General features: G+C 40.2%; 1 protein-coding gene across 3 annotated transcripts in view; it reads right to left on the reverse strand.

Moving 5' to 3' along the window:
* The window catches only part of dcc (DCC netrin 1 receptor), a 235949-nt gene that overhangs the window by 47783 nt on the left and 164697 nt on the right, over window positions 1-23469 (reverse strand). For all 3 annotated transcript variants that reach the window (XM_035391858.1, XM_035391859.1, XM_035391857.1), the window contains exons 10-16: window positions 22253-22401; window positions 18464-18602; window positions 15667-15716; window positions 7239-7380; window positions 5918-6028; window positions 4997-5191; window positions 408-503 (exon numbers count right to left, since the gene is read on the reverse strand). In XM_035391858.1, coding sequence (XP_035247749.1) covers window positions 408-503; window positions 4997-5191; window positions 5918-6028; window positions 7239-7380; window positions 15667-15716; window positions 18464-18602; window positions 22253-22401 — 882 coding nt within the window. The remainder of the gene's footprint in view (window positions 1-407; window positions 504-4996; window positions 5192-5917; window positions 6029-7238; window positions 7381-15666; window positions 15717-18463; window positions 18603-22252; window positions 22402-23469) is intronic.

The following is a 23469-nucleotide window of genomic DNA, read 5'->3' on the forward strand; positions in this document are numbered from 1 at the left end:
TAAATGTCTGAGTTGTGTGTGATCATGCTCATTGCTACAGTCTCCTTTGTTTACTCGGAAATGAGCAGAGAGGTATGTGTTTCCCTCTGAAATGGGATGTCAGGCCACTGCCTCTTTCCCTCCACAGCCCAGTCGAGCTTGGACAGACACTCAATCAGGGGAAAACGCTTTGTGTATGGCTTGTACAGGCATACTGTGGGTGTGGCAGGTGCACAAAATAAAGGGATGCCTCTCCAACAAAAATATCTTCCACTCCTAGACAATGAAATAGGCAACGATGCACCTCCTCTGGCACAGTCCTTGGGAACCATCAACACTCCTGAGTCATCAGTCATTAGTCTTGACAAGGCTTTTACCCTAAAGAAAACAGGAGGGCACAATCTCCATTATCAGTCGAGGGAGCGTACCTGTTAGAGACCTTGTCACGGCACTTTCATACAGTGGAACCCCTTCCCCAGCATTGTTGAAGGCCTTCAGGGAGATGACATAGTGGGAGCTGGGCTCTGCGTGAAAGGAATACACAGCACAGGTAGAAATACAGTGCACCATCATACACCACAGCCTTGGGCAAGCCAATGACCCCTTTTCACAATAATGCTTTTGGGAAAATGGGTAATCATTCAAATACAAAGCAACAAATGAAAAAAAAAAAAAAAACAGTAAATAAACTGTCTTCCAGTCCCACAATGCACCCGTGTTTCTATTACAGCAGACTGCAGGCTTATCTGGCTGAGGCGTATTCCCTGTGGGCACACAGCCCTGGTCTCATCTCGCAGTCAATAGGAGAGTGGGGTGACCTTGGTGTAGCCCCCAGCTTTCTGAGCAGCCCCCGATGCAGGGAGCTCACATGTGAACTCTCTTTCAAGTCACTCACTTTTTTTTTTCCTCCAACACCAATTCTCAAATAAACCAAACAAAGAGCACCCTACATTTTTTTGCCCCACCAACCATGCATTTTTTTGTTAAAAATATGATCCTCATCCTTCCACTAAACAACAAATACTGTGGGATATCAGAAAGATAATTACAGTAAAATGTGAGTTATTTATGTATACTGTTTATTTTTTTTGCTTTTGAAACATATCCATTTGCAGAGGATATTTAAATCAGTAATATTATTATTATTATTTTTATTATTATTATTATTATTATTATTATTATTATTATTATTAGGGTCAAAGGTAAGGGTGATTCAGAATTGTAGCTCACTCATATACAACCTGGGAACAGGGTCAACTTTACCACACAGTGTCAGGGAATGCAGGGCTGGGAGATGATTACCTGTTTCTGTATCATTTAGTTCAAATAGCTTGGTTATTCGGCTGATTCTATGAGCTCGAAATTTGGGATTTTGCAAATATTAAAGCTTGATAAAATCAATGCTGTGTTTCATGAAATGATAACTGGCAGACAACACGCAACAACCTACAACCTTATCTATCTGAGGTACTGACAGTAATTTAATGCGCTTGACATCACGGAAAGTAATAATAATAGTGCCTTTAGGCCCAACTGTCCCAATACTACAGCATATTAGACTGGTAATGACTCTTCCAATAATAATCTTCATTACTCGTAATGAAAGGTTATAAATTGATCTGTCATTTTGCAATACTTTGTTATTCCTTTCAATACGATTACCCATAAATTTGTACAATCCGCTGAGACTGTCCATTTAATAGCAGATCTTCGTCCTAGATAGTTTACAAATTAACTGCTGTGTATTATTGAGCGGTAACTATTGACGTTTATTTATGAAGCACTGAACAACTATATTTTATGTAAATAATTGGCAATTGAAAATTAAAATTAAAATAACACTGCGCCATCAATGAGAAAGTTGATATACAAACCAATGTGACATGAATATACTAGCATACCAATGAATCGATCAGTTCTTTAGCATGCTGTAATCATGTAAGAATTCATATTTACTGAAAAATTGAATCTCATTACCATTTCACTGCATCGAATATACATCTTTCTTGATCATTTTGTGATGGATTAATACAGGAGAGAGGGAATACAAAGTATTGTATGCAAATTAATAACACATGTTCAAGCTCAACCAGAGCTTTTATACACATTGAAATACAATATCTTTCTACCGTAGTTATTCTGTATTTTAGCTCAAACACTAAAGTCATAAGAATGACACACAAACATCACAAAAACAGTTAGCTGGTTTAGTTATCACCAACATTATCACCAACTTTTTCATAAATTAAAAGAGAAACAAAAAAAAAAACAGAGTATGAAGAACTGAATGTGTATACAGTTTATAACACAATTGTTTCATGCTAAAAGTTAAATCCTTTTCTAAACTCAGCATTCTGCCAACAAACAATAGATCACTTGAGACATGAAATATGTTAGTTGCTATGCAATGTACAATTTACTCAATGTGTAGCAATATTCATATAAGAAATGTAAAAAGTGCATAGGACACATGTTCAAAGGAGGAAGTGGCATAATCACCATAGCAATGCACATAAAAGTATCCAAGTGTTTCATTACGTATTCATTATCATACTGTAGAGAAGGCATCGGCTGAATATTAAAACTGTGTGCATTTGTTATTGTCTCCTTTCTTATGCAAATTGCGGGTGCTTTTTATAATTCAATTTCCACTCCACTTGTTTTCTTATTACAATCCCTTAAATAATGAATTATAATTAAATTCTGTTTAGAAGCCCGCATTAATGAGTATAATTTGAATACATGGATATAGGAAAATACAAGGATTTGTTTTCATTGTCATTTACAGATTTTAATGTTATCAATTAAACTGATCTGTATTCTGCTTTATAGAAAGTGGATTTTCCTTTCGATATTCCACTGTGCACGTTCACCATTATTAACTGAAAATAACTTAAATAAAATGCTACCCATTTAGGAAACATTCTGACATTCACAAGCAAGTCAAATTTTTTATAATGTCTTAACTCTGATAGCAGTTCTTCATTCCGCGCCATGAAGATAATGGATAAGGAAAAAACAGTTTTTTGACTAATGATAATTAATGGCTTAGGAAATAATTACTTTTACAGCCTCTGCACACAATTTTTTTTCTGTTTCCTCAACTCGTAACTCTTATTTTCCCTTGCAGTTAACAATCACCCCATGCAGCTCTGAGCTAAAGCCATTTTAAAATAACATTTTTTCGACAGAAGGACCTTGAAGATCCAGTTTAAGGACAATTGCTTCAACAGTTGCTCGACCATGGTCTTAAGCATGGCTCAGACAAGGGCAAGTTTTTTTTATAACTTTCATCAGTTCGAATGGCAGCAAATTCAATTTAGTAGACTGGTTCTGGTCTGACCATGCGAACTGCTGTTAGCCATATACAGTATACAGTACATCAGAGAGGTAGCTGACCAAAAAATAAACTGCTGTATTCTTTATAGGAAAATGCACTGTCATGGGGTAGAACCCTGACTCTAATCAACAAACACTTCCAATCACACGAGATATTCAGTTAAGATAATGAACTGTGTTCACTGATTCACTGAACTGGTAACACATCACTGGTAGTCTTTCTAATGTACCGTTAATATCAAAACACGCACAAACCTTTGTTAAAATGTGCTGGCCATCAACAAAGGAATATAGCCAGGGCTCGCACATTTGCCAAAAAACTTTTTAGTTTTTTTCTTTCTTTAAAAAACTTTGATGTTTGGAGAGTTCAGCGCACTCCATAATTAATGAGAAAAACTGCACTGATAAAAGTTTTGGATTTTTAATGTGTACTTCTGAACATTTAGATGATTTCTATTTTTCTGTTTATACTGTAGCACTTGCAAATAATCTCAATATTTAAATGAGTATATTTTATTATTTTGAGGTGTAATAAGGTTCATTTCGAAATTCCTAGCATAAAGTACAATACACCAAAGCAGACATTGCTTCTGTAGCTGCCAGTGGCTCTGTGTATCTGCTTTTGGGGTCACACAGATGAAAAATTTTGTCTCCCTCTCGCTCAGAGCAATGCCCTCCTCTCCTTCCCTCTGCAGGCAGACTTACTGTGAAACAGTCTGTCTCTGAACCCGAGGCTAATATCAGGCTCCAGTCAGGCTGCGGCTCAGACACAACCTAGCACTCGTCACAGTGGAAAAACTCCCATCCCTGGAGACGGGGGGGAGATAAAGTTTGTTCCTGACATGTTTCATTAGTGCGTCAGTAATCCCTCCGCATTGTGCAATTAAGAAGAGAGAGGGATTTGTCGCATAGGCAGGGTCTGAGCGTCTAAAGAAAGGGGAATTTGTGTCGCTGTTAAGCAACCTCAGGGAGAGGAACAGAGCGAGTGCCTAAATACAAACCTTTAACTCTGCACCTACTGCTATTGCTACCACTGCCTGTTCGATTTTGTAAATATTGTTGACGTCTGTCCGATGCCTACAGACCATGGGATACAAGCAAACACATGCACACAAAAGAACACAAACACATATGCAGAGACACGTACGTACACAGACATGAAGAGACATACACATCAACACACTTTCCCATCAAATGTTAAGTAGCATTTCAGGATTTGAGTAACCTGACATGCTAGTTCTCCATTGAGTGGACCCATTGTACTTATAGCCTACCACTGCCATGTTTATATGGTTTCCTAGATAAGAATAAACATTACTATTGTGCATTTGCCTTAACATTGATTATGTTCATTGTACAAATTCAAAATGGTTTCCTTTAATAAAAGCCTGTGGCAGGGGTATGTTTTTAGTTCTGTCTTAAACATACTGTACTTGTAGGTGGAGCAATAGTAATAGAGTTGACACAGCACAATTCACAGTTAAAAATATCACCTTTTCTCAAGCTACCCAAAAGTACTTTATCCTTAACCGTGAGGCACAAATTCAATCAGTTTTCACATTTGTTGCTCAGTTGCTAAAATGAACAAGTACATGTAATAAACAATCAAGCATAACACTTGCTCACACTTGTTGCTGAGATTTAGGGATTGATTTATTGAATCAATGGGTACACTTACCTAGGTTCTCAATGGAGTAATAGCGTTGTTTACTGTCCACTCTGACAGTTTCAGCATAGGGGCTACCCACTCCGTACCCAATAATGTACCCCCTGACTAATATGTTGGGGTTCAGAGGCGGAGTCCAACTCATGATAATGCTGTTGGGTAGTGGGCGGACGTGTAGAGAACTGGGCTGGTTTGGAACCTGTGTTTCTGGAACAATAACAATAACCTCAGCATTTTGTAAAAAGCATACTAGGAAGGCCAACAGAAAGCAGTACTCTTCAGCACTCATAGGAAAATAATTTTACAATCTTTGGCAAGCCAATTTTAGTTTATTGAATGATAATCTTTTGGTTCAAATTGCATTAAGAGCTCTGTCATAAAGCAACCTCCATGACTGATTCCTTGACTTATCTCGCTTATTGCTTTCAGTCATCATTCCCTGAAAGGTTCCTGGAAATTGCCGGAAAGAACCTGTTTCAGGGAATCCTATGAATAGTATATATAAAATTCACGACATATAGCATTTTAAATTCCGCCATGCAAAAAACATCACAAAGACCTCCTGATTATACACTTGCTATCAAAAAGCTGTCAGTCAAGGAACTGAAAATTGCTCTTTAAGTGAAAGACTGCTGGAAGCATTTGAACTATTGGAATCATATTTAGCACAGATGGCTCACAGGCAAAATTCAACCTGAGCACAGGATAAAGAGCATGAAAATATAAAGCCTTCAGTAATTTCCCATATCAGTGTTAATTCATATAATTTATTATTCTTAACAGCACACATGTTTTTTTGGGGTTTTTTTTTTTTCAAACCCACATTCAATGTGGAGAGAAAGCGCCTCCAAACAACCTGTCGTGTGAAGTGTGTGAAAATGTCCGTATGAGGCCGGAGCCAGGAGAACAAAGCGTGCCGCGGCGCTCTCTCACCATCGAGGTCGTTCTCGGGCGTCTCTGCGGTGTACCACTCGCTGGCTGGGCCAGTGCCGTTGGCGGTCATGGCGGCCACTTGGAAGCTGTACTGGCTCCCTTTCTCCAGGCCTGAGGAGAGAGTGGGACTCAGCATGGGAACATAAGCATACACAACGACAAGCGCAAGCCATTGAGCTCGTCCAGGCTCGTTCTATACCCATAATCCACAGGGTGTTCAGCACTGCATTAGGCCTGGATTTGAACATCCAAGCATCTCTGCCTTTGGACAATTTGTGTTAAAAAAAAAAAAATTACCATCAACTTATTTATATCTTTGCCCCTTTGTCGTGCTGACAGAACTGAACCTTTGTTAATTCCTACAATTTACAATTTTGCCATTTAGCAGATACTTTCATTGAAAACTATTTATAAGTGCATTTCACATTGTAAGCAAACTTTTATTTATTAATTTACCTCAATCAAATCTCCCCTAAGTCTCCTTTTGCTAAACCCTAATAGATTGTGTCTTTAGAGTATCAGAGAACAAATACATACGGCTACTGTCTTACAGCAATGAGTAGGGCCCTGCCACGGATATGCACTCCCAAACATCTCACTGTGGAGAACACAGCTCCATTGCCAAATGGCTACGTACTCCCCCCACACCGACTGGATAGAGCTGAGCCCTATCAGAGAATGGCTTCATGCTTTTCCATACTTACTGGAAATAACTGGAAATCAGATATGGCTTATTCTAGCAGACATCAGCTATATGCAAGCTCATGTCATATTATGGTTGTTGAAAGAATAATTCATTTTTGTAATATTCTGCAGGAAAACAATGTTTTGGCATTGCAATTTTTTTAATCACGCAAAACAGTACGTGTCATCACTAAACCTGTGATTTCTCTAAGAGTTGTACTCTTCTCAAACCACAGGCCAAGGAAAAAAGAGGCATAAACAGTGCAGCCTTTAAGTATTTGGACAGCCACACAATCTTTGTTGTTTTGGCTCTGAACTCCAGGACGTTGAATCTGACATAAAACAATGTGCTTAAAGAATACGAGGTTAAAGCGCAGAGCGTCCACTTTAATTTGGAGGTATTTACATCCATGTTGGGTGAGTTGTGTAGGAATTTCAGCCCTTTTTACACATACATATATTAATAAAGATTAATATATGTATGTATAAAAAGATTAAAAGTTGACATGTGACGTGAATGGAAAGAAACAAATTACTGGGCAACATTGTGCTACAAGGACGATCACAGCTACAGATTTCTAGTCACCGCAGAAAAAAATCCATTCATGGAGACAGAGATGGAAAAAGCAGTCAGTACCCGTGAAAAGGTACCAGAAGTTATTCGGCTCGATTGTCTCCTGATCCCCTCTTCGACCTGTCTTCCTGTGCCGGATTTTGTAACCTGTGATGAATCCGTTCTGGGAGTTCGAAGGAGGAGGCTGCCAGTTGACCTTAATGCTCTGAAACACATAGAAAGTAGAAGCAGAGGACTGAGGCAGAATCCCAATATAAACACTTCCCTTTAACCACCATGTTCAATTCTTATAACAGGAACCAAGAGTTCTCAATAGTACACTTTGTGCTTCAGATTAATCTCAAATTCCTCATAAAAAGGGAATAAATATTTTAAAATGAAGGCCTGGGGAAGTCTTTCAAATTTTGAACATATCAAGTAAACCCAAAGAGGCCATAAAGAGTGTTTGATAAAAGCTCGGTACTTCCAACTAAATTCCTGCTCTGGGATTATATATTTAGAGATCCAATCTAGACGCCATTCAAGCATATTATAAGCATATGAAAATGGGAAAAAAAGGTTGAATCTTAAACATTCACAAATGATATAACAGTTTCCCCTCCCCACCAAAAAGCAAGACAAATCATGCATTTAGCCTAGATTTTACTCTGTAAATGCAGATGGTGAAAATGAAAAAAACAGCAAAAAAAAAAAAAAACAAGTTAATGAGTATCAGAACATTATACATCCATTAGACAACATTGCTTACAGATAAAAGGAACAATGGCACAATTATGTCGTTTTAGATGATTTTTGTGGTCTCTCAGTGGACACTTCAAAGCGGGGAGAAAGGCTGCGAAAATAGGCTTAAAAGGACCTTGTTGGTGATGAGAGGTACGGCGTGACCCAGTATAATATCAGGCTGTTCATATTTCCTGAATGAAACATGCCCAATGGTCTATAATTACTCACACAGGAGCACACCATTGCAACAGAAAAACAGACAGGCTTCACTCGAAGTACGGTGTGTGGGAATAAGCACGGATGCTCATTTTGCAAATGCATGCGGTTAGCAGATTTCCACAATATAAGGCAATGTCCTGTGACAAGATGTATTGCAAATGAAATGAATATCTAGAATGAAATGAGCCAAGGAAATGCTGTACCATGTCTGCCAGTAATCAATAGATATGTGTCTTAATAAAATTATATAGAAATTAATTGTATATAATTAATTAAATTTAGTTGAAAAAGCATTTAGGGAATTCACATTTAGGAAAGACATAATTTAATCCAAATTCACTACTTTTCACTAAGACCCATTTTTTTTATATCATTTAATGTTGCTAATTAGAAATGTTAAGAAAAAACATATATAAACAATGTTCTAATGTATTAATGAATAATGGAGTATAAATGGTGCAGCCCCTGGGAAAAAAAGACAGAAAATCTGTAGAAAAAGGGTAGAACTGGAAAAAAACGTAATTATCTCTTCTGAAGCAAAGCTGGCTAGAATCCTGACCCAGTCAGCAATTACGTCAGATAATGGGCAAACAGTAATTGCATCTGTTGTACAGAGGAAGATGAAAAAAACCCAAATCCTGATGGGGGTTACCCAACTGTGATGATATCATTAGCCAATTACTGCAATTTACAGCTCTGAAATTCAGGGATGTACCTGGGTTTAGGTTGCATTTTTGGCCATCAGAACTACTTCAAAGAGTTTTAAGAAGACGCATTCAGAAGAACAAGTATAGAAATGGCAGAGATGCAGGAAACCTTTCATCCTCTTCGTGATCTCCTTCCTGAATAGCATGTGGGGATGGGTTTTCTCCTGTTTCCATTATCAATTCTAGTGTCGTTTACATGCTATTGCTCATTTCAGGTGTTTAGATGTTTCATGGCTTCCCAATGTAATGTTTACCCGTGCTGTGGTTTACTTTGACATCTTGTAATACTGCTCGTCTGTCATGGCTGTAATGTCAATTTTTACTATGTCATTGCTGCTCAGAGCTTGTGATATCTTTAGTATCCCAATGACACTGAACTTCCTCAATTCTTTCCTTCCCACCGTCTAACAGGTGGGAAGGAAAGGGTCTCCACACACAACTCTCTACAGGTCTCCACACACAACTCAGTCTGCAGGAACGACATCTTTAGCTGGATGGAAACTCACCATCTACAATACAACCCTGGCAAAGGCTATATCTGCGTCCCTGTGCCAGCTCCTTCTAGCACCAAGAACCTCAGACAAGCCTAACAAACATGCCATGTTTTAAAACCAGGGTCACAGCTCTATGTTCTAGCCAAATTCCTGAACCAGCTCTCTTACTCTGGCTACTTGATTATCGCACAGTTTTAATGAAAAAATTTAATTAAAAATTTTGAATTCCTCTCCACTTCAGTGGATGTGTGGTGAGTGTTCTGGTGTAAAATAGCAGCTGTAAAATCTTCTGGGTTCTACACATGCTGGTAAGACGATTGGGAAAGGCACTTATAAATGAAATTTCATTTCAATGTTATGTTTTAAGGGAGTTTTCCAATCATAGTCCACTCCAGAGACATGATTCTTCTCTCATTGTCTTCCTATCCATCACTAACATAGATATCGCCATCACTCACCAGCACACAGAATAATCTCTACACACAGCATGATCTCACACACCACACATGCCCTGTCATGCACACACTACTTATATACACATTACTCATAGGTTTCCACTGCATAGGACTTTGGGCGTGCACAAGCTTGTGCAGGGGCAGGGGCTGGAAGCGTAGTCTAAAGGGTAAGGAGCTGGTCCTGTAACCCAATGATCACAGGCTCAATTCCTCGGTTGGACACTGCCATTGTACCTGCAAGCAAGGTACGCAAACTGCACTGCCTCAGCATCCAGTTGCATAACTGGATGCAATGTAAATGGTATGTAAAAAAGTTGTGCAGTGCAATGGGTGGGCAGATAACGCTTCCAAGTGCAGTCTCAACTCCTGCCAGATAAATTTAGTTTGTTCGAACAATGACTTTGATTATGGAACGTGGGCAGCTGCACAGGGTTTATGGGCATCACCTCAGTCACTGGGACCTTGGCAGGGTGTTCTTCACCCTTAATGGGAAGATTTAACTTTTCCCGGACCCCAAGTGAGACCCCAGTGATCAGCATGCGTCCAGGAGCGGTTGACCAGGGAGACAAAGATGCATTAATAAATAATGACTAAAGGCTTCCCCATAGAATGTTGGACATCATCTAAGAATTACTACTTTAGAGCTGTCATGGATGGCCCTTGAGTTGCTCTCCCTCTGTACACTGGTGAATAAATGCCATTGTTTGCACTATTGCCATTTCATCTTTGAGCATCCTAGAGTTTGGCTTGTGGTTTTGATCACCACATCAGATATACAGTATATTGCCATAAATCACCAATATTTACAGTAGCTGATGACCAAACTATGTCATGTCATGAATCCAATTATGGAATAAGAATCAGCTAAATCCATACTGCGATGCAATAGCAAAACAGGAAAAGCAAAACAGACATTGGCCATACTGAAAGAAACTAATAAAATGGCACAACTTGTATTGCTGAACAGCCCCGAACAAATGCACCAGGTGTCCGAAAGCAAATAAAGCAATCAAATTAGCAAGCAGAAATGCAATCTTTCCAAGACCTGACATTGTTCCATCAGCATCTCCGACAAAAAAAATGGGCTTAATTAACCTCTGTACAGGCCCAGCAGAAGCCTGACACTGACGCGGCCTGCCGCAGCTCGATGATACGGGAATCCTATCATATGTCTAACAACTGTCACATTGCCTCAGTAACGGGTCCAGTCAGTGCCAGCTGCATTACGCAGGGGGCCCCCATGCCATCTGCGGGCAAAGAGAAGCCAGTTAACATGCAAATAAACCAATTAAAATTCATCTGACACCGCTGCCAATGAGTTGACTCAACCCTGATTTTCCTGCTCCTCTCTGTACGCCATTTTCACATTTATTTCTTCTCTGCTGGGCAGACACTGGTGGGTGGGGGGGTTCGGGTGGGGGGGGGGGGGTGTCTGTGCTGCTGTGCGCAAGGCACAGGACTGTCAGAAAGTAGTGCCTCCTGTTCCCCTTTGGGGAGGGGATATGATCCTGACTGTCCTGACAACTCCAGTGCAACCACCTTCCTTACTTCCCTTCTCTTCTTATATAGCACAGATCCGTCAACACCATTACATCACATTTTTCAATTAGATGCCCGCAAATAACCCAAGTAATTTATTAACATTTACTAGCACCTGTTTTTGGCAGTACTCTTAATTACTGATTATGACACAACCTTGACTACAGGCCAGAGAGACCGTTCGCACATGAAGGGCCCCTAGAGTTTGGAGTGGAGGTGGCAAGGAGACAACTGAATGAGAGGCTTTAAGTATTGTTTGGTCTCCCATTACAGCCAATTACCCTTCAAAGAACATAAAAAGGAAATCTGTTTTGAACAGTGTTATATTAGCCCCCATTTGCATAAGGCTGCATGGAGCCAGCAGGCGCATATGCTTGTTTCGTTTCACGTCCCACTAACAGCAAGGGTACATGGGATGAGTTTGCATCTTTTAGCAGTGACTGAGGAGAACTCTCAAGACAAAGGTTGAAAATCATAGATGACAGTCCTGGGATTTGAAGATATCTGCCATAAACAGTGCATATTTTAGAAGAGAAGCAGAGCTAAATGGCTCCATGGCTTCCGTCCTTAGTATTTAATCTTGTGGTGTCTGTTCAGTTTACCTTCATAACCAAAACTTATTTTTCATTGTACAGTCTTCCACCCAAGCTGTGCAGTCATTACACCTGTGATGTGCATTTGGTGTGCAGCTGCTACAGGTAGACTGTAGGTACAAAGATGACTCACTCTCAAGTGATGAGAGGAAGACCACCCTGATGACTGAACAGTGGGGGGGGGGGGGTCTGGTTGTCAAGATTTGCTGCCAGAAGATCGGGTGTGCCACTCACTGAATCCCAATGTTTTAGCAGAATACTCCATCAAATGCAATATTTTTTATTCAATGTAATAGGTAGCACAAAAAGGACGTCACATAATGATGTCATATTGAGTGTCCTGACTCTTTGCCATCCAACATCCAGAGGTGGAAAATCCAGGTTCAGAAAGTAAAAGTCCTCCTCAACGTTTTGTTCCAATCAATCGGATTTGCTCATTATCACAATATTTCAGCCAGGCGACAAAACTAATCAGTGAAATCACCTGGCTGAGTTCCTGGATGGAAGTAACACGTGGCAGGACTTTCTCTATTGGATCTGAGACGTTCCACCTCTGCCAACATCCAAAAAGAGCATAATGGTTCGATGGGTCACTCAGGTAAGCTCACAAATTAGCGATAACTCAAAACATAGAGGTATGGATGGACATGTTCAGTATGAACTCTCTTGGGCAGTGCCTCATTGTTTCGCTGTGCACTAGAGAGAAACTTCTGCATTTCAGCCTTCCTCTATTTAGGACCTGTGTGGGCCAATGCCTCCCAACCCTTTTACCAGTGTCGAGGCCCTAGGCTCCACAGAGCTTTGGTAAGAAGAAATACAATATAATGTAAAAAATATATATAAAATAGAGGTATATAAAACACGGAAACAGATGAGGCAAGTTCCCAAGCGACAGCACCAGGCATAGACCTAATGCTATTACAGACAAATGTACTGTGTTGTGGCCCGTTTCTTTTGGGGAAATTAAATAATGCTGAATTTTGACATTGCGGGTGGGCGGGTGTGGTGGTGCAACTGCTTCGGGGCCTCGCCCACCCGTGACTACTTCTCTCCGCCAAACGTGTTGGCGGCTGCTTGTCAACAGAGCTGACAGCCAATTGAATTTGCGGTCCCTGGAGACGGGCAGTTACTTTGAATTCTTTGCGGACCGCATGGCTTTTCTAAGGATGATATGTGATTGCATTAGTTTCTGTGAGGCACGCAAGGTGGTGCCCTGCACTGCTCAGACACCCAGAGAGAAAAAGACAGAGAGACTCTGAACCAGTTTTCTCCAGCAAAGCACAGAATCCCTGATCAGTTTATTGCAGAATTTTTGTTTGGATATGAATGACACAAATATCAACTAACATCTTCTTAATCCTGTGACCAGTAATACAAGTAATTTACACACAATAACACCTCAGCAGTGATGAATGTATTGGGAATGGAGGCGGTTCAGAATTCTAAAACGTTTGTAAATTTGAACGCGACACCAAAATACAGGAAAATACACGTTCCGACGTGCAATTTTCCCATAATGCGTACCCCCCATCCCCTAACTGATAGGCGTCCGGTGATAAATCTACCCCAGTCGGCATTGTACTGCACACTCCTGTTCTTCCAAGATGAGCCGCGGAGTAAATGTCTGGCTGAAAGAAAATTAAGGGTCGGTAAAGGGATAAAGTGTGGGAATGCAGCCTGGAATCTGCTGTAATCCATTGAAGCTGGGACTGAGGATAATGCGTTCAGCATGCTTTCTGACTGGCGTCTGAACCTGTGTGGAAAGCGCCAATCGAGTGATTCGCATGCGGAATGCCTCTCCCGCCCAGATTGTTCATGCACTGTCCGTGATTGGAGAAAGACAAGCTGTCAGCTTACTCTTGAGCACACCAAATTGAAGTTAGTGCTGGTGCTTTTATTTTTTTTTTTTAGGCAGCTAATTTGTTTATGGACATTCTGTCTAATGACCTCATACCAACCTTTCAATGCCTGGATTATCAACACTCAGCATGTGTGTAATTCCAGGTTTGGAATTACTTAACTCATTTTAATATCTCTAATTGGGTAGGTCACAGTGCCGACGCTACCCTTCAAGGACGTTATTCCAGACATAAATTATATAATTTTATATATCCAGCCATTATAAAATATAATTTTAAGCCACCACTTCCCTTCTCCACTGTGCTGTATAATAATGACATTGGGTTGGTGATTTCTCCAAGCTTATTTTATGAACACATCATAACATACCCAAGCTAATAAGCATTGTAAATAAATTACACTCCCATTGTCACTGATTCTGTCATTTGACTGTAAATTACACACATTTTAAGCATTTTTGATCAATCAAAGTTTCATATAATTCACTATCTTCTATTTTATGCAAATTACGGTAATGAAGAAATGAATAGTGGAGCAAACTCACCATTTGGATAAATATATTAACGAAAATGTTTTTTCACAAATGTAATTGAGTTCAATGCCTTTTATCACTGTAACTTTTACAAATAACAGTTGATGACTAATTTCTGTTGTTTTATGTTCCCCAACAATGAAGAAGTAAGTTTCAAACACTGAGGAATAAACACCACAATAACACATACAACGCAAAGGCATTGGCTGCAGACAACATCAATAAATTGTAAAGAGGTAAAACAAAGTTTTACCAAAACATTACATGTGCACTTTAGGTGAGGCTGCACAGCAAACAACATGGACAACAATTTCCCACCCTACAAAAATGGCAAAACAATACCATCCCTGAATAATTACCACAGGGAACACAGAATGCAAAAAAGGCTCATAGGAACACAAAATAAAAGTGTATATAACCTTAAAATAAATGCAATACATTGTTACAGGAAATGTGGTTTTCCAGCTTCTTGTCAAAGTTCTCACAATGCAACATAATGCACAGTACTCTTACTGCAAAAACCATATATAATGCTGCGTGACCTACAGCGATTTCTAACAGAGTAGGTCTAAATCTCTAACTGACGGTAGGCAAGAGGAGTGAAGAAAAAACAGTGGGGGAATTTATGAGGCTACCAAGCATATTTTTCTGTGATTCAAGCCAGCATTGTCCACGTGGATTAGCAAAATGAAATATCTCAGAGCTTAAACGTTTCATACTGTCATCAACATATGGGCAGAAACATCAGATTTTTGTACAGATACATTGTATTGGCGAAATATGACACTCCTGATTTTGTCTTCTGTCTGTTTGTCTGCCTTTGGTAATGTCACATCATGTTTTAATGTCTAATTTTACTATATTACAAGTATGTCTCAATAGTATAGCTAGGAATACCCCTAGATTTGACCAAACATGCTTACCCAGTTAAAAGTTCTATTATAAAAGTTACAAGACTGGCATTTCAGTCAAACAAACCTTATCCTCATAAGGATCTCCCATATTCTTATACAGACTGAACAACCAAGAAATATGAGAACGTGTGGTCTGATTATGTTGGTGCCCAGGCTGGAGGTGAGAGCTTTTTTTTTAAAATGGAAAATGGAAATGCCCATTGGAGAGAACTCATTCGCCTGTCTCAAACACTTTCTCTGGCGCTCATGGTCTGGATGCCAACTGGGAATCATCATCAAACACTTCCTGAATCGTGAATGGGAATCAACATACCAAAAACAAGCAGCACACACTGTAGTATCCCTCATCATTGAACTTGCAATGAATTGGGATTATGGCTCTGCAACATTTCAAGGGTTGCTAAACCGCTCCTTATAACAAAATATTGACTTTTAAATGTACAGACTTTACTTACCCGTGAGTAGACGACTTCTAAGGAGATGTTTTGAGGAGGAGAACTTGGCACTGTTGGGGGGGGGGGAGAAAAGCATTACGAGTCATTGACTCAGACACAATGAGACAGACACGGTAAGTAAGTGTAATCCAAAGATACAAGAAGCATTCGAATCACAAAATGTCATGTCTCTGTGTTTTAAAACTTTTATAGGGGATCCAGAGACCACTCAACCCCGCCATTACACTGAATACAACATGTCAATCTCCACTCAGTCCTGAAGGTAAAAAGACAGCATGTAGACATTAAGGGGGGGAAAATGAGCTTGTACATGGGAGAACCAGCCACTTTGCCTCATCATGGGCTGGGCAGATAAAAATAAGCTCTTTAGAAAGCCAGGATAAACATCAGGCATTGACATTTGCATTTCTATGGCAAAGCTAGCGCCACTCAATCAGCTGTTCATCATTCCTCAAGGCCTACGCAGGACCAGAATAATATAATGTATGTCAACAGAGTAGGGGGTAATGGAGTGAAAACAAACATCAGATCTGGTTAGGGCGGATTTTGCCCATTGCATCTTCTGAACTAAGGACACAGCTGTCAGACTAATATGAGGAGACCTATCAAGGAGCATGCAGCAGAGACCTTCGAGTTTTCAACTGAAGCTCATGATTTTCACCAATGGTGTAGGGTTCCTTCAAACAGGACAGCAAGGTGAACATAATTTTTTGTAGGCGGGTATGGTGGCCAAGTGTACATGTGTGTGGGGGGGTGGAGGGGGGCAAAAGGTCATTAATTACCTGTGCAAAGACAGCAGTCAAAAAAAAAAAAAAGTCACAGCGCTCCATTTCATTACAGAGCACAAGGGGCCTTAATTAAGCAGGGAAATGGAAAAGGCAGGTCTCGCGGCTCATTTGAAACATTCAGCGGGCCACCGCTAATGGAAGCTGACAGACAATGAATTCCTCTGGCCGCTTAGCCCACCCTGAAGGTAATAGGACTAGACAATCTGCGGAATAAGTGAGTCTTCGGGCGGCACGGAGGGAGGACCCCGGGCACGTCTTGGCACCTCGCGTTTTTTGGAGAGACGTGGAGATGAGGCCGAGTGGAGCCAGCTGCTGCCCATCGATCGAAGCTCGCCCAGTCTGAGCTAAAAGAATAATAATTCTGGGACGGGGGCAAGGTCCCGCTGTCGAAAAGGCGGCGGCGCGTGTCTGATGGGGGCGGAGTCTTTGAGAGGATGGCAGGAAGGCAGCGTTTGCTGCGATGGCACGGCTCCCCCCCCCCCCCCCCCCCCCCAGCAAACGCGCCCCCTTCCAGCCGATCAGAGAGGAACGGGGACGGCATGTCACAATCCCTTTGGAAATAAACGCTGTTGGACAGCAGTGTGCCAGGCGGAGTCAGCTCAGCATCAGTGGATGAATCCTCTCCTTGCCCAAAACTGCAACTCGTCTGCCTGAGAGTAGTGGAAGATCCCAGACTTCCCAAGATCACACGATTTTAGTTCTTCACAAATCTCGGCTGTCACACGTATTGGAGGAGCTTTGAAGCTGTGTGTGACAAAACGACGAGTGGCAAAACCAAAGTTCTGTTTATAGCATAAGTGCTTCACATTGAACACTGAAACATCAATGGTGGCTCTGGAAGCTGTGGATCATTGATAAGAGCAGTATAACTGAAGCATTCAGATTTACCACACAGGTCATTCCACAGTTTGCTACAATCATTGAACTAACAGCTCTATGTTTCGGTGTCACTCCAGAGGGCTGTTTTTAAAATAAAACAGAGACGTCTCATTTTGAAATACAGAGGCACTGCAGTTTTATGTTTTAAATTGCAATAATCAAACACATAAGCTTCTTTCTGATCATCTGCTGTCTAAAAAACGCCAGGATAAGTCTTCAACCCATGGGTATTTGCGCTTCTGTTGAAACAAATTAAAGGCCATGCTGAAATCCAAATAAGAAAAGACTTTAAAAGCGCAATCAAAGTGTGGCAAGGACAACACTAGCGACTGCTGGAAGAGATGAGCGTAGACAGAACGTTCGTAAAAACTCTGAGAGCCAGCCATCAAGAGGAAACTTTGAGAGATTAAATAAAAGGATGTTCAGTCGAAACATGAAACCACAAAGATATGGAGCCGCCACAGCGGTTAGGGAGTCGAGAATTCCCTCTCTAGGAGAGGACATGCATTGCAGATTGCCAAGCAGTCAAAGTTATCGGGAAGACAACGAACGGAACGACCAGCCAAGCAATATTCCCCCAGGAACTCCTTATTACACAACGACTAATTGAATATTGAATGAAGAGACAAAGATCTTTAAACACAAGTAGCTCACCACTATAGCAAATAAACTTGTGGCGTGTAAGATGTGTGCTGGTAGAGCAAAGGGATATTGAAAAAAGAAAAATTATTTCTCCACACATTAAATCATGGGCAGCAGAAGATATGGCTGTCACAAATATAGCTTTCCTTATTTGTTACCTTATTTGCTTACTCGGTTGAAAATGAATAATTAATAGCTCAATAGCCATTAAGCAACATAACTGTAGAACAATGTAATATCATACATCAGTATATTGTGCGTGTTTTGTGTTTGTGTGTGTGTGTGTGTGTGTGTGGGTATGTGTGTGTGCGTGTGCATGCATGCGTGTACTACTATAACTTTACTTATCCAATGTCAAATTACATTTTTCATTGCAAAAATGTTCAAACTTTTTGTAAAGCAGCATATATAGCCTACAGCGCATTAAATAGTGAGTCAAAGTTGAAAACGAAATGTGATGTTATACAGGCGCGTCAAACTGGATTTACCGTCAGAAAGCGTGGTGAGAAGCAGGTCTTCGGGGGTGACGCCGGGGCCATAGCGGTTGTAAGCCAGGACCCGTACGGAGTATTCGGTGAATTTCTTCAGCCCCTCCAGCTTGTAGCTCTGACCATTCACCTCCACGACCTGAAACCAGAGGCAGTACGTCGATGAGTCTCTGATGACATTTGATAGTGGTAGTTCAGTTGATTAAAAATGTTTTACATAGACACACAACTGCGGGATTTGGAAAGGACCCAGGCAGAAAGTTCAGTACTACAGGGACAGGTCTTTTATTCTGTGTAGTTTTATCACGTTCAGCGGGAAGAAGTTTTACAAGCAGCACTGTTATAAGGGTTCCAAAACTGCTGTGCTTTTGTGGAGATTTTATTAAGCGCTGTAGGTCAAACCACAATATTATTTTTATCTAGGACTAAAGATTTTAAGCGCGTTACATTTTTCTTTCTCTCAAAAGATGTGCATGTGGATACTCTTATGTGTTTTTCTCCTGCTCTTATATAGTAATGGTTTTGATCCTGGATGAGAAGGCTTGCAAAATGAAGTCATAGGAACTAACAATACTAAGGCCTGTATTCAATAATCTTTTGTCTATTATGCTTTCAACTTCAATTGCAAGCACTGTTTCTCTTTTTCCAGATATTTAGGTATAATGTAAAAGAAAGTAATTTGGGCTATCATTGTACCTGCAATACAAAAAACTATTTTAAAAAGTCTCACTTAATAGTGAGTCAAAAGTTTAGATGATTAAAGATTAAAGAAGAGGAAGCACATAAAATACTGAAATAGACAGTGAGCTCCATAACATTTAGAACAAAGACATATTTTTTCTTGATTTGGCTCTGCACTCCACATTATTAGATTTGTAATCAAATAATTCACAAATGGTTAAAGGGCACATTCTACGCCTTCATGAAAGGTATTTTTATACATTTTGGTTTCACCATGCACAGATTACAGCACTCTTTTATACATATTACCCCAATTTCAGGGCACCATCATGATTGGGACATATTGATATTATGTAAATGAAAGTAGTCATGTTTAGTACATGGATGGGGATATGTCTAAAAAAGTGCTGTAATTTCTACCTGGTGAAACCAGAGTGTACAAAAATACCCATATATGAAAGCAGAGAATCTGCACTTTAACAACAAGTGAATTGCTTTGATTACAAATCTAAAATTGTGGAGTACGGAGCCACTAAGAAAAAAAATATGTCTTTGAACCAAACATTATGGGACTCATCGTATGTTTAATATATGTTTAAAACATGTTTATGAATCAGGGAGGTGCACAATTGACCACAGCATTGCCAAGGGAAGGAGGGTTTCAGTCATTGAGTTTGACTCGGTCTCATCACATGAGACCCATTTGCAGGATTTGGTGTCTGAATTTTGCATGCACAGCTCGGCTGGTACACCGTGAAGTGAAAAGACACAGCAGCTGACAGCACGTGCTTCAGATGAGTGTCTGGGCTTGTCTGTGCACCTGGATTCATGTACAGACAATACTAATATATTCACATTTGATCTGGCGAGGGAACCAGAGCCATGCACACATTATTTCTTAGTCAGAAATTGACAGTCTATTCCTGATAAATGTAAAAACTGAGTGAAGATTTTTATTGACATACTGAAATATGTGTAAAATAGGTTTTCTGGCCAAACCAATTTTTTGATATGTGTGAAATATTCACCTCAGAAATGAGTTTGGTCTAATGAAAAAAAAAAAAAAAAAAACTGTAGGCATGGCTGGGCGTGATTCAGAACAAACACCTATGACAAGAGAGCACAGGTGTGAATCATATCTGGCAAATGTGCCAAATGAGGGATGAAAGAGAGCATGTGTTAAAAATGGATTTGGAAGCCAAAATTATTATATACGTATGCATTATGCAAAAATCATATTTTAAAAGAAGATAAACATTTAGGAAAATGGTCAAGAAAGAAGCCAACTCAACAACGAGCAATGTCTTTTTTTTCCAATTTTATAGAATCAAGAAGACAGAAGTTAAAAGATAATATTTCAACAATTACACTATAAGTCAATGTTTTAGAGAGAAACAAGGACAGCCAAAAGGCTATTTGAAAAGCAATTCCTAAAGATGAAAATGTAATCCTAAAGGTATTTTTTCCCAATACTGTTTTTTGAAAAAAGAATTGTCAAGAACAAGTGGAGCACTTAAACGGTAAGTGTGTGTGTGTGTGTGTGCGTGTGCGCCTGCGTGCGTGCGTGTGTGTATGTGTGTAAGCCATTAGAGACACTATGCAACTTTACTAGATACCAGATCATTCCTGGTTTAAAGTTATCAATACCCTTCATGCCAGAAAATACATTTTAATGGCTGTTCTGTTTCACCTGCTCTGCACCACAAGCTCAAGTGCACTGGGTATCGTGGTTGACCTATACATATTAAGCCATTTGCATCAGAATAATGAAATCAATATGCCATTATATTTTATTGCAGATGGGCAGCAGTTCATTGTTTTCTTTTACTCCACAGCCTCATTTTCCTTGATTACAATCTGTGGTTTCAACATTGTTATGGGCACAAGAGAAAGAAATGCACTAGGGGAATTGAAATTTCACTAAGCTGAACAGGCAGTCAGAACGACAAAGGCTCCAAAGATATTAAAACAAATTAAACAACTTTAAGCATACAACATTATACACTGTTTTTGGACTTTCGAATGTCATGCGGTTAGCCAGAGGTAAGGCAGTTAGCTGTCTTGTTGGTCAATACTTTCAAAATAGTTCAATAGTTGTGAGCAGAATGTCAGAGGTTTGAGTTCAAGGTGTTAAATGGCTGTTTTGCACTAGAGCAGTAGTTCTTGTTTTTCCAGAAAGCTATGGACCCTCTCTCCAGAAAAGAACACATAAACACTTCCATTTTAGAAGAACCAACAAACTGTCAACCAAGGGGGTGGTGGCATTTCACATGTCCCTTGTACAGAAGCATTCCATGCCACTATACACTTGAGCACAACAGTACATTAACAGTACAATAACAATTTCATATAAAATATTTTTTCACAGTGACAGTTTTCCAAAGTAAGAAGAAGGAAATTAGGCAGCCATTTCACAGACCCCAAAACACTTGCCCATGTTCACAGGTTAAGAATCCCTGCTCTAGTGTACTGCTCAAAACTGGACACTGATCCTGAACTTGCTTTCAGAAAATGTTCAGTTCATAAATGACTGGTAATACAAACATGATGCAAACAAACTGAAAAACTTTCAATACATGAATCTGTCCTACATTTACATTATTTTCATATCCACCTTAGCTAACACTATATCCACATAAAATATTGTTTCAGATACATTTTCTGAGAATTAGGCTAATTACATTTCTGATCCGAGAACACACAGTAGAAAGCCTGCCTTTGTTTCTCTTTTGCTCTCTCTATCATCTTTTAATATCAAATATTTTACAGTGGAACAATATTTTACAAGTAGATGCTAAAAAGGATTAATGTCAGGAAATCACAAAGCAGACAGTCAAAAATCTCCCAGATCTCAAAACTGAAAAATTTCAGTCTGTTGACAACAGATCACCTATCATTTGATATCTGTTTTGACAGCACTGTCCAGGAATTGATCAAGTAATGTTTTAGAATAAACTTGAACACAAAACAACTTCAACTTTCATACCCACAATATGGCTAATAAAATCAAAATCATAATGTCAAAATATTTATCTGAAAGATTTGTCTAAAACCAGCAACTGTTTCCAGTGGGGTATTAACGATGAGAAATCATTGGGAAGGACTCACCTGCTCTGTCTCAGCCACTGTCTCCTTCCACAGTATCCTGTACCCCTGGATGGGGCTGTTGACGTAGGCGGGCGGGTCCCAGGAAATCTGGATGGAAGTGGGGGAGACGGCCTCGGCCTGGAGGTTTTCCACAGGCCCAGGGACCTGCACTGTGTAGTGACATGAAGAGAGTCCTTATGTAAGTCAGAGATTTGCTCGAGTGCTGGGTGGGATTTGAACCTGGGCCTCTCACTCGTCCCAAAGATTCCATAAGCAAACGTGTTACCAAGTCAGCTAAAGGCAAAATCGCACCTAGCCAAGGGCAATGTCGTTATTTCTTTATTTGAGGGTTGCTTCGCCAGAGAGTGTTGTCACGGTAACCTGCTACAAGACCTTTGCTTTACCGCACCTATGCTGAGCTTCATTAGCAAACTAGCCAAGCTATACCTGCAACACTCCCCCTCTTTGACTCCTCCTCCATTTGAAACTCCACAGCAAAAACGTTTTCTTTATGAGATCTGATCCGGGTCAATAGGCACCATTGTAAGGAGTTAGAGATTTACCTGAGAGTCTGAGGTGGGATTTTAAGACTTTCATTTTACCGCACCTTTACTGCGCTTCACTAGTGAACAAACTGAGCTACACCCGCTACACTTACAGCATTGCATCCTCTTCAATTCCTTTCTATTTCAATTCAACAGAATTCCAATTCAATTCCTGAAGTTTCCCCTGGGAAAAACAGAGTTATTATATTCTATTCAATGGGCTGCCTCTTTAACCAAACCGAATTCAGTCACACAGACCATCAGCACAAGGAAAGGATGGTTTGGTGCATCACCACAGGTAGGAAATGTGGTTATTGTGTGCGATCCTACTAGCCTCTATTGAACTCAAAATGGCAATGGATACAGTGTGTGTGAAGTTCAAATGCATGTGCTCGTATACGAAGGTCTGTTATGGAACAAGATGTCACCCTGTGGAGCCAGATCAGGGGGAGGATGAGTGCCATGAAACCCTTGCGATCGACTGCACCGATGGGGACAGCTGACTATCGAAACACAGCATAACCACCTCTGTTCACATTAAAACACGGAATGCTAACTAGTGAAGGGTTTTTTCAAACCTTGACTATTTCTTTCATCTGAACAGCAGGATGATACTCATTAATGTGAATTTCTTCACCTACTGTAAATCCTGAAAGGCCCAGGTTGGGATTCGAACCCAACACTCCTGTAATC

This window comes from Anguilla anguilla, chromosome 14, assembly GCF_013347855.1.
Source record: "Anguilla anguilla isolate fAngAng1 chromosome 14, fAngAng1.pri, whole genome shotgun sequence".
Lineage (NCBI taxonomy): Eukaryota > Metazoa > Chordata > Actinopteri > Anguilliformes > Anguillidae > Anguilla > Anguilla anguilla.